We start from the raw sequence: 15,499 nt of genomic DNA on the forward strand, positions 1-15,499 counted from the left end.
ACACACACACACACACACACACACACACACAGACAGCTGTGGCTTTGGTGTTTACTAATGATACGAAGGTATTTTAACACACTTAAGAATTCCCACTATTTAATAAAGAAAATATGACGAGATTATTAATATCATTATTACTATCTTTTATTTATTTATTTATTTATTTTTTTATTGCGATAAGCTTGATATGTATAGTATGTACCAGGTGTGGGGTCAAACCAGATACTATCTAATATCAAGATAATACCAAAACTATCACCAACCCTACACTATCTCACGGCAGGATGTTTACATGAAGGGTGAAACAGCGCACTCCAACACACATATACTATGCGAAGAATGAATTGAACTTTTCGAGTAATACTGATAGTCATGATTAAAAACTTTTGCCACACTTATATCCACTCTTCATATGGTGGTAGTAGTAGTAGTAGTAGTAGTAGTAGTAGTAGTAGTAGTGATGGTGATGGCAAGAGCAACAAAAAAAAAAAAATACGAAGAAGAGATAGAGATGTAATTAAGTTGTAAGTTACTTGCAGTCATGGCCAGATTACATCATCTGGCCATGACTGCAAGTAACTTACAACTTAATTACATTATCGTTCTAGAGTAGCGGAAATGGCACAGCAGAGCATGAACGTGCCTTGGAGAGTATTTCACAATCTTCAGTTGTTACCATTCACCTCTACTCGTCATTCATTGCATCCTGAAGCAGTGGTTGTCAAATTTATGTTTATCCGCTCCATTTTTCGCACCAGATCATCTAGATTGCAACTTACATTTTCCCATTCTCTCTCTCTTCTTACAACGCCACCCAGGAGTTTCAACTATTGTCCCTTACTGTCTTAACTACATAAGAATATTTAGTCTCGCCAATCAAATCTAATTCTTCTTGAGTTGACTCCCTTTCAGTCAACGATTTTTTTTTCTTTCTTCCTTACCCGCATTTCTATGTACCTCAACAAAGTAGTCCCGAATAAGTTGACGCTAGGTAAAAAAATCGGTATCGTATTCTCCAAACCTCGTGTCTCACTTATATTTTCCTCAATTTTCCCCGCTGTCACGCCTACCGCGTCAGAAAGAGAGAGAGAGAGAGAGAGAGAGAGAGAGAGAGAGAGAGAGAGAGAGAGAGAGAGAGAGAGAGAGAGAGAGAGAGAGAGCTAATATGGGTGTCAGTCTCTGAAAAGTAAGCAAACGGATCATCCAATTTCCCTCTTGAAAGACTTCAAGTCATAGGAAAGAGGAAATATAAAAGTAAGCAGGGAGTTCCAGAGTTTACTAGAAAGAGAAGAAAGACAGAATATCGGTTAACTCATGCATTAAAGCGGTGAACAGAATAGGGGTGAGAGAAAGTCATGTGCAACGAGGCCTCGAGAGGAGAGAAGACATGCAGTTACTAATAGAAAAAGAACGGTTAGCGTGAAAATAGCGGTGGAAGATAGCAAGAGATGCAATATTGCAGCGAAGAGAGATAGGCTGAAAATAATCAATTTGATTGAAAGAGTTGATAAGACGGAATGCTTTTGATTCCATCTTGCTGAGAATCGCATTGTGAATGGAATATTGTGAAGCATATTCCATACATGGACGGATAAGGCCCCTGTACAGAGTTAACAGCTGCAGGGACGACAAAAATTGGCGGAGGCAACACAACAACAACATCAACAGCAACTACTAATGCTACTACTACTATTACTACCACTACTACTACTACTACTACTGCTACTACTACTGCACACTTTTCTACTTGAATGAGAAAAACCACTAGATTTCATATACGAGTATATATATATATATATATATATATATATATATATATATATATATATATATATATATATATATATATATATATATATATATATATATATATATATATATATATATATATATATATATATATTTTAATCTAGTGGTTTTTCTCATTCAAGTAGAAGTGTGCAGTAGTAGTAGTTGTAGTAGTAGTAGTAGTAGTATATATATATATATATATATATATATATATATATATATATATATATATATATATATATATATATATATATATATATATATATATATATATATATATATATATATATATATATATATACAGTAAAATCCCTCTCATCCGGCATTCGAGTATCCGGCAGCTTCAAGTATCCGGCACATTTTTTCCCGAGTCTTAAAATCAATAAAAAATCAATGTGTACTCATAAAATCGATTAAAATTCCCGCAAGAGGCATACTTTGTCCCCTCGCCACTAGAGCGCACTGCTTCGCGCCACCCGCGGCTCACTGCACTGTGTTTACTCAGTGACTCAGTCCCACGTGTGCACTGTTTATCGCCTGACGCCTTCATCATGCCTAAAGTTGTAGAAAAGAGGAAGCGTTTTGTGCTTACACTTAAGCTGCTGATCAGATCAGCTGCTGATTAAGATCAGTTGATCTTTGTTATGGTAAGATGCGTGAGTGTAGGGTAGTGATTGTAGACATAATTTCACTTCTATTCAAGTATCCGGCATGTCGGCGGTCCCGTTGATGCCGGATAAGAGGGATTTTACTGTGTATATATATATATATATATATATATATATATATATATATATATATATATATATATATATATATATATATATATATATATATATATATATATATATATATATATATATGTTTATGCAATCTGTGTTTCCTTGCTTTTCCTTCTGGCTGAGCGACAGGCTAGGTGCTGGCGGGTCGATCGTTACTGTTACATGCGAATCACAGGATGTGAGGGAGCCTTTCACCTTCGTGACTTGAGCAGAGGGTGGCGGGCTGCGGTTATCCCTGATTAGTGCTTCCTGTTACCCAGAGTACCATGTTCCGTTGCATTTTATGCGACTGCGTTTGTCTGTAGTGTTCTTCATGCAATCTGATCAGTGTGTATGTATATTTGTTAAGGAAACATTACCCACGCACTCACGCACACGCTAGAATGCATCCATCGTGGTTGCATTTTGCGGTGACAAGCAATTGCGTTCTACTGTTCTTTTGTTCTCTTTTCATCATGCCTCGATGAGCTGTGCAAAACGAGTGACGCTATCACCGCGTAGCAGGAATCACTATTCTATATTCAATGTTGATAAAATAATCGTTCAAGAAAGTAATGCGCTGTCAATAACGGTATTCGTCAAGCTTTTTTTTTTTTTCTCTCCTTTCTTCTTTTAGCTAAGAAAACTTCTGGATATTATCGTAGTATTTTGATGCAGTTGTGTTACGAAGCTCTCGCATCAACTCGATCCAATCAAGGAACCTATACATAGAATCCTTCATACTTCCTCAGTCAACATCACCACCTGATAGTCTCTCATGGTTGTGACGCGCTCAGATTTAAGTAGATATGTTTATTGCTGACTGTTATCATGTCACTTGATAGTAATGAGGTGGCCTCCTTTCCTGACCTCTTCTTTTTTGCAACACGTCCACCTCGCTTGAAAATCTGCCCCAGACTTGACGCTTGCAAGTAAGTTATAACATCTAGTAAAATAAAATCGTTCCCAGAGTTACGAATGTAATACGTTTATGATTTCCTAAATACACGAAGATCGATGGACGCAGCGAATGACGAGTAAACCGCCGTATGATATTCCTGTTTACTCTTCTCGCGGTGACACCATTAGTTGATAATGGATACCATTAGTGAAGTCAATCATATTGACAGGTTTTATGTAGATATACCAATATGATCTTTAGAAATTAGTTTAACAATTTTACATTAATGTTTGATTAGTGTTATTTCCCTTCACATTGAAAAAAAAAATTGAAATATAATAAGTCTCACTAAAGCTCTTAAGGTTTGTGCAACCAATGAATGAATTTATCTTTTTTTCAAAATTTATTCAAAGTTCTGCCCTGGTGTTACAACTTTCCATAATTAAATTTACAATTTCTTGGAACACTAGTGCTCAGACCTGAATCCTGTAAAATCTAACTTTCTTTCTTTCAAGAGACTGACAGTCATTAGAAAATATTCAAGTACATTCTTGGTAGATCATGTTTCTCCACAATGTTCCCATGAAAGGCAACATAACATGCAGGAAACCCGACCCAGGATGCAAAAACAGGCACCACACACACACACACACACACACATACACACACACACACAGGTGTAAGACAACACCAGGCCACTCATTGACCCACACCATGGGGAAAACAAGAACACCAATCTCATACAGCTCCAGGGAAGGTACTATCAACACTTCTTAAATAAAGGACTAGTTACAAAAATTTGTGCAAGTTCATATTTCTGTACAATTTTCTAATGCAAATTTACAGGATGTTAAATTTCCTGTAATGTAGGAACATGCATCTTACATATTATACAATGATTAAAATCAAATATTTGAGAGAGAGAGAGAGAGAGAGAGAGAGAGAGAGAGAGAGAGAGAGAGAGAGAGAGAGAGAGAGAGAGAGAGAGAGAGAGAGAGAGAGAGAGAGAGAGAGAGAGAGAGAGAGAGAGAGAGAGAGAGATCTGCACCTGGGCATTTGCTCCACAGACAACTGTAATACATTCTGTAACCATTTTTGTGATACATTTGAGAATCACCTTATATACACTATATACATTAAATCTCACACACCTCAGCATCCACTTCAGCCTCTCTCCTCTGCAAGAAGAATCACAGTTTGTGTTCTGCTTCTAGAGTAAAATGTGACAAAAGAATACCATTATTTAGAAAAATTTTCAAACAAAATCTTTATCTTATAATAATGTGCTTATTTAAAAAGTACCATCTCAGACCATCACAGCTGAATAGTTTGATCTATCAGAAACTCTTCACCTTCAGGGCACTTCACTGAACTGACCATATAGTTGTAGTGGCACTCCAAGAATGTCACATTCTAAAAATACATCTCATTATGAAAGTAAGACTGCTGGCTCACATGAGTCAGCCACTCCTTCCACACCCATTATAAATAAGACACAAGTGAGGTGGTTTACATACATTAAAGGGAGTTGGGTGGGAATCTAGTAATGTAAAACTAACATGGCTTTGCAACACCAGCTTGGTACAATATAATAAGACATCAACAGAAAATAAATTAATACATTTTCTACCCATTCTCTTCACAGCATGAAGTATTACAATATAAAAGCTTATATGTATTCCTGTATTTTGTCTAATGAGAGAGAGAGAGAGAGAGAGAGAGAGAGAGAGAGAGAGAGAGAGAGAGAGAGAGAGAGAGAGAGAGAGAGAGAGAGAGAGAGAGAGAGAGAGAGAGAGAGAGAGAGAGAGAGAGAGAGAGAGAGAGAGAGAGAGAGAGAGAGAATTTTTACATACAGATTAAACAGTAACACAAACCTAGCATAGTTCTGCCCTCCACAGGAAATAAAGATAAAGATCAGGAAATAGCGAAACACTTGACCTAAGCCCCATTTCCCTGACCTACTGAGCTTGACAGGTTACTCAGCCACTACTCTGATACACACAGCCATTGCATCAAGGGAACCACATACAGCTTGCCTGGAAACAGCACTATATACATTAATTTCCCAGGCAATCCTACAAGGGTGGATGCCAGATAAGTTATCTACCCCTACTAAGATCTGAACTCATTTTATGTAAATCTGAAGGGCACTTTAGGTGATGATGAAATGCTTGTAACAAAGGAGTAAATGTTATTGATTGGAGAAAACCACCACTATAAGAAAACCAGTAGGTTGAAATCAAAACCTATACCCACTGTATAGGAAAAATCTTCATTTTTTCCTGCTCAAGCTGACTGGAGCTACAATGCAGGTAGTTCTTCCACATTAATGGCAAAGGTCACTGAAACAATCTCTAACTCATCCTTGTAGAAGCACTAGAACTACAGACCATAACATATCCCATATCTGTAATCACTAGTGAAATCCTGGAGAAAATTACAGCCACCACTTCTGTTAACTTAATAAAAGTTAAGAATGACTTGGTAATACTGTACCATAACAGGGGCATAATACCACAACTACTGGTATTTTAGCTTCTTCAAAATAATGTAGACTAACACTGAGGATACAGATTGCAGAACCAGCTAAATTAAATAGAACAGTTTACTGTACATCAAGCAGGGTACAGTGATGGATGCAGGGGCAGAGTAAGTGCTGAAGTCGAGACTGGACAAAATTACTACAACCAAGAATGAGAGGTCCATTATATTCAGTTTTGCATTCACTATTCTGTATCAACTATTAATTAAGGTTCTTAGAAATTGAATCAGTAAGTGAACTTGTGTACTTTAAATACAATGCTGTTTCATAGTAAATATTGCAGATTTTTATTAAATGGACTATTGCAAGTGGGAAATAATCTAAGATTGTCAAAGCATCAAGAAAACATCAACCAGATCCCTGCAAACAAGAATACCTGCTGTGCATAAAACTTGCACATTTGTAAGAAAGGAAGATGAGTAATGGAATGAAATTACATTTCAAGGTAGTGATTAAAAGTTTTCAAAGCTGCGAAAATTTTACACAGGTAACAAGTTTCTGCATCTTCTTCAAGCCACAAGGTGCTACACAAAGACACAAGGACAGAGGATTTTGATTTCTCTAAAAAAAAAAAAAAAAAAAAAAAAAACTGCTATTATCCAAACATGATAAAAAATCCATATCCTCAGGAATGTATCAACTGATCACAGCCTCCCAAAAAATCAATCAAATTAAAAAAATGTATGGAGGAATGAAGTGATTAGACTAGCCCAGAATCAATAGAGTGCATGGCTCTCCATATACTTTATGAAATTAACTCTCCTAGTATATGAAACCCGAGGGTGATGATGCAAAAAGTTCCAGCCATTTCCTTTACATTAAGTACTAATTCAATGGAGAAAATAAATATTAAGATTTGGAGACTGTCAAGATATACCTCTAGAATACTGGATTCAGTATACATGGAATGCAAGAAAGACAGAATAATGACATAAGAGTAGAAAAGTAAGTACCACAAACTGAAATTCTCCCTTTTATACATACATTTTGTTTCACTTGTTACTCAGGTTTGATCAAATAACCACAGAACATCACATTTACACGGTAATTGGATGCAATACCCTTACCCAGTGACTGATATAATAATTTCTCTCCATATCAATTACACTTGTAGGCAAGAATATTTCAGTGGACTGATTCTATCTAACTACTGAGCAATACATACCGTACCAAAATTAAAAAACTAGATGACTTTCTCCTCTTTCGGACTTATTTTTATGACTTTTCATCTTTCAGGCTCACTTCCTTTATGACAATAAGCTTCCCTTTTCGTCCACATAACTCTGGTTTTAAGGAAACAGCTTCTGATTCATCCTCAGTGATGGTGGACTCAGCAACACTGGCAAAGTCATCCAATCGAATGACCTCCACTGTGTCTCCCACGCCTGCATCACCATCTGTTGGCCCTGCTACTGCCAGCTGCCAAGGAGAAATTTCAAGCTGTCACAGGAATCTCTTGGAAGAATTACAACATTCAAGATATCTAACCTCTACATACACAAAAAAATAAACAATATAGATAGGTAGTCATAACTATTTCTTCCCTTACTGAAACAATTTCCCTCATATTATAAGAAAAATATTAACAATATGACAAAAATAGGGGCATATCCCCCTGTCCAGTTTACTCTAAGGATTTCACCAAAGAATCATGACTTTACTTAAATATCCATTAACATCTTTGATAAATAGAAACAAATAATAGTAATCATTATCATCAGCAACATAAACAAATCATCCTGAACTATATCACAAAGCAGCCTTTTGTCTTTCTTGGCTATTATTAGTTGTGCAAGTCTCAATATTTCATAAAACTGGCTCTTGCTGTCTCCTATCCACTGCCTAGACTTGTTTGTCCTCAACACTCAGCTCTAGCAACAGTTACATAATTTCACTGTGCTTCTCTTTTCTAATAAGCTGTTTCTCCCTCTGCATTCTTTTTTTTTTACACTGCTTCAGTAAATTACATGTCACTAAGGCCAAAGCAAGTGCACTCTGAGTGAAAACTGCAGTGCAGAGAGAGATGTCATCTACATTTGTTGCGGAAATGCCTCGGTCAAGACTATAGTACAAAGAGAGAGTGAGGCAAGTGCGATAGAAAAACCATGGTAGTAGGTCCACTTATGCTAAAATCCATGCTTATTTTTTGACAAGAGACCATGGAAAATCTGCTTAATGTGACAACCAACTAGGCAGAGTGCCTGAGTGGACAGGATCAAATACTCTTCCTTGTGGTTGACTCCTTCAAGTAGATCTAAGAGGAGGAGAAAATTCCTACATCACTAACATAAGAACTATACAGGTAGCAAAGTCTTACTTGTAGGGCTGCCAGATTTGCAGGATCAGTAAACACAAAGATTGATCCATTTCCACTACTGTCCAGCTCCAGGTTACCCAACGTGCCCTGGTCATCCTGCAGCACTCCATCAGGTCCTGCCTCACCTGCCATCACACCATTCAGCTCCATGGTTGGTATCCGAATACAATCATCCTGTATGGTCAGCTGGGTGCTTAACATGGACCCAGGAATAATCTGTGACAAACACAATATATACAAATCATTAAGAGTCACAGAGCTATTAACAATTCGGTGTCCTTCTACTGATCAGTTATTCTATCACTTTCCATTCTTACACATGAAGCTTTGTAAATGTACGAGTAAGTGTTTTAAGTAAACACTCAGGCAACTCACCTGTTCCTCTTTCTTCACCACCATCCCTGGAGGGAGATGAACAGCCCTGGTGCTGGTGGAGGTGCTGGCTGCAGGCACTATTGTGGACCCTTCCTGCATGGTCACCTCATTCCCATCCTGATCCTCAGTCAGGATGTCTAGTCCTGTCTGCATCCACAGCATCTGTCCCTCTTCGTTCTCTATTATATTGTGAACACTTCGCTGGAAGAAGCAGAGTAAAATGGGTACTGTTACCTAGTAATTATTTACAGTGTGAGATGTGAGTACTACCAAAGAGTGCACAAGAAATTTTACTCAAGATATCAATGAAAAATTACAGAAAAATGTCATCAAAAATATAGTTTGAGGATAAAATGCAAGTATGACAACAGACTTAATACAAAATACACTCTGAACTTACTTTATGAACAGATAATGTTGACAACTGTCTATAAAACCTCCCACAATGACTGCAATAATATCTCTTCTGCTGATTGTGGACCATGTGGTGTTTGTACAAAGATGAATATTCTGTAAACCTTTTCCCACAGTTCTGAAAAGAAGTCAATAAGCATAAAATTATTCTAACTTCCTGCAGTGATCTGATCCCCAAATCCAAGATAAAGCTCTAAAATATCCTAAGAATACTAGCCATAATCTATACTTCAGATCTGCAGCACACTTACTTGTACAGAGCAGACATAAGGTTTTTCCCCCGTGTGAATACGGCAATGATTCCTGTAGTTGGTAGCTGAAGCAAACTTCCTCCCACATCCCTCATGTTGACACTCATATGGCTTCTCCCCTGCCAGGGTGAGGAATGCTCTTATTAGTGATGTCCAAATTCCAAAGATACAGTTGCCCAACAGTGATGTTGCAGCTCAGATTTTTTTTTATCCATTAGGAACATCTGGCAGCTACACTGCACATCACATTCACACTATAACCATACTCATTACCTCACACTTAAAATTATTTGATATAATAATTGACTGATTGCACATTCATGTAATGATTAATGAAGTGTTTAGTATCACAGAATTGCAACAACCTATAAACCATTAGAAAAGAATCATATATAAACCTAAAAACAAACTGGGTAGATATAGAAATATATAGCTCATTCCCTGAGACAATAATGAAACTTTAATTATACAAATGGAGAGAAGGGCAAAGGTTCAATAAACATTACAAAAAAATATACATTCATGAAAAATTATATGCAGTGAAACACAACACTTTCTAATACACACAACACAACACTTCTAATAACCTCCTCAGCCTCCCATGCAACACCAACAACACACAATGACATACCAGTGTGGACCCTCATGTGCACTTTTCTTATGTTAGATGTTGTAAATGATTTCTCACATATTTCACACTTGAAGGGTCGCTCCCCTGTAAGATGAAGGATAAGAGTAAGTATACATGAATAGGTAGTATTTCTTTCGCGCTAAATTTCTTACACGTGGTATGGGTAGATGAAAGCATTTTTTTTCCCATTCATATCCTCTTCAATGTGCTAAATAAATTAAGGATGATAAACACAATACAAATAAACCCTCTTAAATATGCTAGATAAACCAAGGATAGTAAATATAGCTTAAGACAAGAAAGCTTTGCTCCATGAAGCAAAAGCCAAACTGCCTTCACCTGTGTGAGTGCGAACATGTTTTTGGAGATCTCCTGAAGTTTTGAAAGACTTGGCACACTGCTCTTCTGGGCACTTGTAAGGCTTCTCCCCAGTGTGGGTGCGCAAGTGAGACTTCAAGGCATAACCTGTGGTGAAGCGCTTCTTACATGTGTGACAGATGTGGGGGCGCTGTCCTGTGTGATTACGCTGGTGGGTCTGCAGGATGATGAGTACAGTATATATCATGTTTTAAAGGATGACATCAATAATATTTTGAAATTCATTATTAATGTTGCATATAACATCTAAAAATTTCAAATAAATTACAAAATAATTTTTTAAAACATTATTCCTTACTCTCAGGTGGTTTGCAGAGGAGTAGGTCTTGTCACAGTTTGGAAAGGCACAGGCAAACTTGGAGTTGGAGCGTAGTGAGTCCTGTTCCTCAGACGTGGCCTGCAGGAGTGTCTCCCCACAGATATAGCCTATCCTGCCGTCATCCAGCTGGATAGCCACACCCTCCACATCATCTGCTAGATAACATAAAACAACAGGTCAGGCCAAAGTAAGCCACAGGCAGTATTATAATCTTACCTATCATCACACTGCAAGTTAATAAGGCCAGGAAGCAGAGCAGAGCACTTAGTGACAGCACCTTGAGGTTCCTCGGTGATGGTGTTGTGCACAATGGCCTGCGTGCCATCAGAGAGCACCACTGTCAGTGCCCCCCTCCCCTCCTCCACCACCACCACACCTGCAATGCAATAATAAGACATGTTCTGTTACATGCTCATATCCATAAGTTAAGGAGCAATCAAAGGAGGAACTCTTACTTTCTCAGTTTCTCGAGATATATGATAACACTTAAGTATATAATTTTTCTTACTTGTGTGCTGTGAGGCATCTAGCAGGTCTTCTGCCTCCCCTTTGATGGTTACTACTTCTTCATTCATTACTCTTGATGGAGCTGTCAAAGAAAAATTACATGTAAGCAGGTCAAGGAATTACTTGCACTCATGAATGATTCATGGTTCCTGTTCAGTTGCGAAACAGCAAGATGCTCTTTGTCACAACAACAGACTGCATTCTTCCTGGCACTACTATTATATATGATTGCTGGAAAGCTACGCAAAGCTACACACACCAATAATACTGAGCAGCTGTGGAGAGAAGAGAAGAATAAAGTGCCTTTCTATGGCAGAAGAAAGCACTTTGTAGGCTGCCTTGCAAGACCAATCTTCATTATGGCCATTGCTGACCACAACAAGTGTTTTCAAACTTTCTTCAAGAGGTCATTTCTCTGTATAACCCCTATAGTCAAAATCACCCAGAGGACACACATGCCGCCTCAAATTCTTCATAATTTTATAAGTATTTGGCAAAAAATTGTATATTTGGACATTTCAATATTTCTAAAAATTAACATAATTTCCTATGTACTATGAACCCACTACCAGGTGAAGTCTACTGGCTAGGATATAATGTCAAGTAGGTTAGGTGAGGTCAGGGGAGTCGTGGGGATGCAGCCCCCCTTTAAGTTAAGTTAGATTAGGGGAAGTCGAGGAGGGGCAGAGCCCATTAGGATGGGTTAGGTTAGCGGGGATCGAGGGGGGGTGCAGCCTTCCCGTTAGCCTTGATTCAGTTAGGGGGTTGGAGAGGACGCAGCCCCGTTAGGTTTGGGCCGATATTTTAGTATAGTTAATAGCAAGAATTGTGTGATCCAACACTGGCGCACGAGCTGCTGTATGATTAACCTGTCCCTGGGGAAGGTGGCCTGCAGAGTAAACCTGGTGAGCTAACTGACCGTTAGCTAGGTTAGGCTTAAAATAATTCATAGTGAGGTTTTTATTCTTTTAATCGACTGGTAATATTTCGTTTGCGAGGTTTTACTTTACTAAGTTCTGTAGCCATCGCTTTAACGCACACTGGCCATGAATTGGTGCAAATCCAGACCGATGCCATGCAAAGTAAAAACGAGCAATAACGGGAGGAAAGACACATGCAGGGAGGAGGTACACTGAGGATGGAAATAACTCTGCGATGCTGGAAGAAAAAGGTAATGGAGGAGGAAGATATTAAATACAGCTTATCTCATGAGCTACTCTTGAAACACTCTCCCTGACTCACGTCAACTATAAACATCCGCCATTTTGGGTCATCTCACTTCAACCACTATACTGACAGGGCACCACCAGGGTCCCTCGGCCCCTGCACAACACGGTGCCCCCTGCAGCACATCCCCGTGAGGAGTGCGAGCACTTCTCCGCAGCCAGCATTGGAAAATTGGCGGCTCGGAGGCTGGGCATGGTGGGAAATATTACCCATCACTCACCTGGCTCACGAGGGTGCGTGACGTCACCGCCTGGCTCCACAATCTCGCGTCTCGCGCCGGGGACTGCTGCTGCTGCTGCGTCATAGGGCCTTATCTCGCCACCTGGAACACGCTCTGCTGGGAATGATTCAGGCTCACCAAGGATGTTCTCGATTCCAGGGAGAAGGCGTCTTTTGTAGGGTCTCTCTCTCTCTCTCTCTCTCTCTCTCTCTCAGCTGCGCCCACTGCCCTAGCAAATGCCCCACAACCTCTTAACACGTGAAATGTTGAACCAGTTTGCTAATAATGCCTGAGCCAAAACCTATGCAGTACACAGAGGCAGAACTTGAAAAATAGTACTTCGTACCCTAGCATGGGTTGATTATTCAGGATTATTTAGCATTTAGTAATTTTTTTATCTTTTACACTGCAGCACAGAATGGAAACGTGATTTTACAGTATGAATGCAGGAAAAAAAAAAAGTTATTTCTTTACTAATGGCTAAGACGTAAATCTACTTTACTCTAGGTTCCTTGCTCCGTCATGTAGGCACTGTAGTACTGCATCAACTACCCTGCCCGGGACACGCCTTACAGCCACCAGATTCATCCCATTCAGCACTTATCATGCACTGTATTATTTCATCTGATGAACTGCTAAGGATGATCTCTTGCCACTTTACCAACTCTATAGTATTTATACTTCTCATGTCCAATTAATTTGCTTTCAATGTTTTAAGGAGTAGATCAATCGAAATCTTTGAGTAAATATTGAGTGAAAATAAAATTAAAAAGTCCTTATGTTTCTTTATTGGAAACAAGGTCAAAATATTCAAAAATTCATAGAAATATTTGTTCCTGAATGACAAAAGTTCATTTGAAAATTGAAAATTGTGTCTAACTAAAATCAACTGGTAAGTGTTAATTCTGGGCACTCGGTAGATCATTGTGCACATGCTAAATGCTAGACAATTCTTTCTCACCTAAGAGGTTACTGTAACCTATGTTTTCTACATCCAAGGCCTTACTGTTCCTAAGAAATCCTCATGGGAATGACCACAACAGGAGTCAAATTATTCCTCTTCTTGTATGCTCTTTCTCTCTTACTCTCACAGAGACAATTTGCCCTCCCATTTCATTGAGGGTCATCCTCTTGCACCTACTGCATCTATTACATTCTTATACAATCTCTTGATCACCTCATTTTAGACCATTCCCTCAATGTGGTCACACCTTAGAATGCTGCATATCCCCTTCAACCAATGCACACTTCATTCCTTCATCTTTACTTGACACATCAAATCTGTTATACACACTACAGAAAATTCTACATTGGTCAAAGATTTGCAGAACACAAAAATCCATACATGAGTATTGTTTTCTTTCAATGCAGACACTTTTTAGAGAAATCTGTTGATATTACTCACAGGTGACAATATTTTATAATGCAGGCGATTCATCATGCAACTCTTACTCCAAATACAAAAGACACAATAACATCACAACAAAAAGTAATGTGTAATACTTCTAAACAGTCACCACATTTCAGTAATGGAATAACAGAAAATAAAACGTATACAGATTGTAACAAATATTTCCAACAGAATAATCAATACAATGAAATCTCAAGTGAGAAACTATATAATTTGCAGTGGCAACATAAGCTTAAATTGTGAAATATCAATGAGGGGACACAAGTACCTTGAGTCCTTCCCTGGAGGCAGCACACCACTTCAAAGCTCATGTTCACCACTGCTAAAGATGTGGACAAATAACACTGCAGTATTGGTGAATGCATATCACCTTGGTTATCACCTAACTGCAGATTACTACAGACCAATAACTACTACACTATAAACTAGACACAGAGGTGAGCTATCATACAGTGTAATATTGTACACATTTTTATTTGTAGGAAGTGATGGTTCATTTGTATTGATGATGAAGTTCTTAAAAGTTCATGTATTTTACTATGTGCATACATTCATGGATGTATACAGATAAATACATACAGTATATACAGCACAACACATACATTCCTGTCTGGATAGAGAACTGCAAATAAATACCTGGAAAGATTCACTATCATGATATACCCATGCTAAAAAAAATAAAATAATAACAACATATAAAACAACTTTGTCATGTAGAACAACTATAAATGTTGTCATCATGAAGTCCACAAGTAAAAACCGTAACTATTACAAAATGGTCTCTCTTAGAAACAATCTGGTCATTTAGGGTATAAATGTCTTGCTACACTGCAAGGGACTCCTCAAGCTCACACATAGTTTGTTGCTAATGCTTGAACGTTTGTCTGTGGCTACCACTAGTGAACATCATCCTATCAAAATTTATCCCCATTCCTTTCATCATCAAAGACACCAAGATACAAGACTATGAATGAGTTGCAACATCTGACAAATTTGTGAACACTCTTTTCTACTGTTAAGTAAACTCTATGTGCTATTTTCAAGAGGGATAAAAGGTTAAGTACAGGTTTGGAAATGGAACATTGGACAAGACTCTCAAAATGGAATTCCTATTCTAATGTCAACAAGACAAAGGAAGTTTTAACCGTTCAGCTCCAGAATAAGATCCCTGCTTTTAGTAACTGTCATTATGAAGTGTTTTCATGTGCCTCCCAATAATGACCACTGATAAGATCTCATTTTTACAAAAGAGAAAGCAAAGTGTGACTACAAAATAATTCAGATAAACAAAAAATTTGTACAAAAGAAAAATTTACTTTTCTTGACTTAGATCCATTTACAGAGCTATATATAATATAACTAAGGGAAGTCCACAATGAAAAGTTACAATGCAAAAATATTTTCAATCATGTATCAAGGACAGAGTTCAAAATATGGAATAAAGGCAGTGA

At 38.1% G+C, this 15,499-nt stretch overlaps 2 protein-coding genes across 3 annotated transcripts in view; both read right to left on the bottom strand.

The window, feature by feature from the left end:
• Nucleotides 1–5,209: 5,209 nt before the first annotated feature.
• Nucleotides 5,210–12,806, bottom strand: LOC135093573 (zinc finger protein 143-like). The gene is made up of 11 exons (XM_063992949.1): nt 12,638–12,806; nt 11,192–11,272; nt 10,961–11,059; nt 10,663–10,838; nt 10,326–10,521; nt 9,987–10,070; nt 9,356–9,474; nt 9,091–9,222; nt 8,691–8,891; nt 8,316–8,531; nt 5,210–7,417 (listed from the first exon to the last, which is right to left on the bottom strand). The coding sequence occupies exons 2-11, from the start codon at nt 11,256–11,258 to the stop codon at nt 7,214–7,216; spliced, it is 1,494 nt and encodes a 497-aa protein (XP_063849019.1). The 5' UTR covers nt 11,259–11,272; nt 12,638–12,806; the 3' UTR covers nt 5,210–7,213.
• A 604-nt stretch (nt 12,807–13,410) lies between these two features.
• The window catches only part of LOC135093574 (lysophospholipid acyltransferase 5-like), an 11,087-nt gene continuing 8,998 nt past the window's right edge, over nt 13,411–15,499 (bottom strand). For both annotated transcript variants that reach the window (XM_063992951.1, XM_063992950.1), the window contains exon 12: nt 13,411–15,499. This exon is cut by the window's right edge and continues 591 nt beyond it. The gene's annotated coding sequence lies outside the window, so the exon portion shown is untranslated.

This window comes from Scylla paramamosain, chromosome 43, assembly GCF_035594125.1.
Source record: "Scylla paramamosain isolate STU-SP2022 chromosome 43, ASM3559412v1, whole genome shotgun sequence".
In the NCBI taxonomy this organism is placed as follows: Eukaryota; Metazoa; Arthropoda; class Malacostraca; order Decapoda; family Portunidae; genus Scylla; species Scylla paramamosain.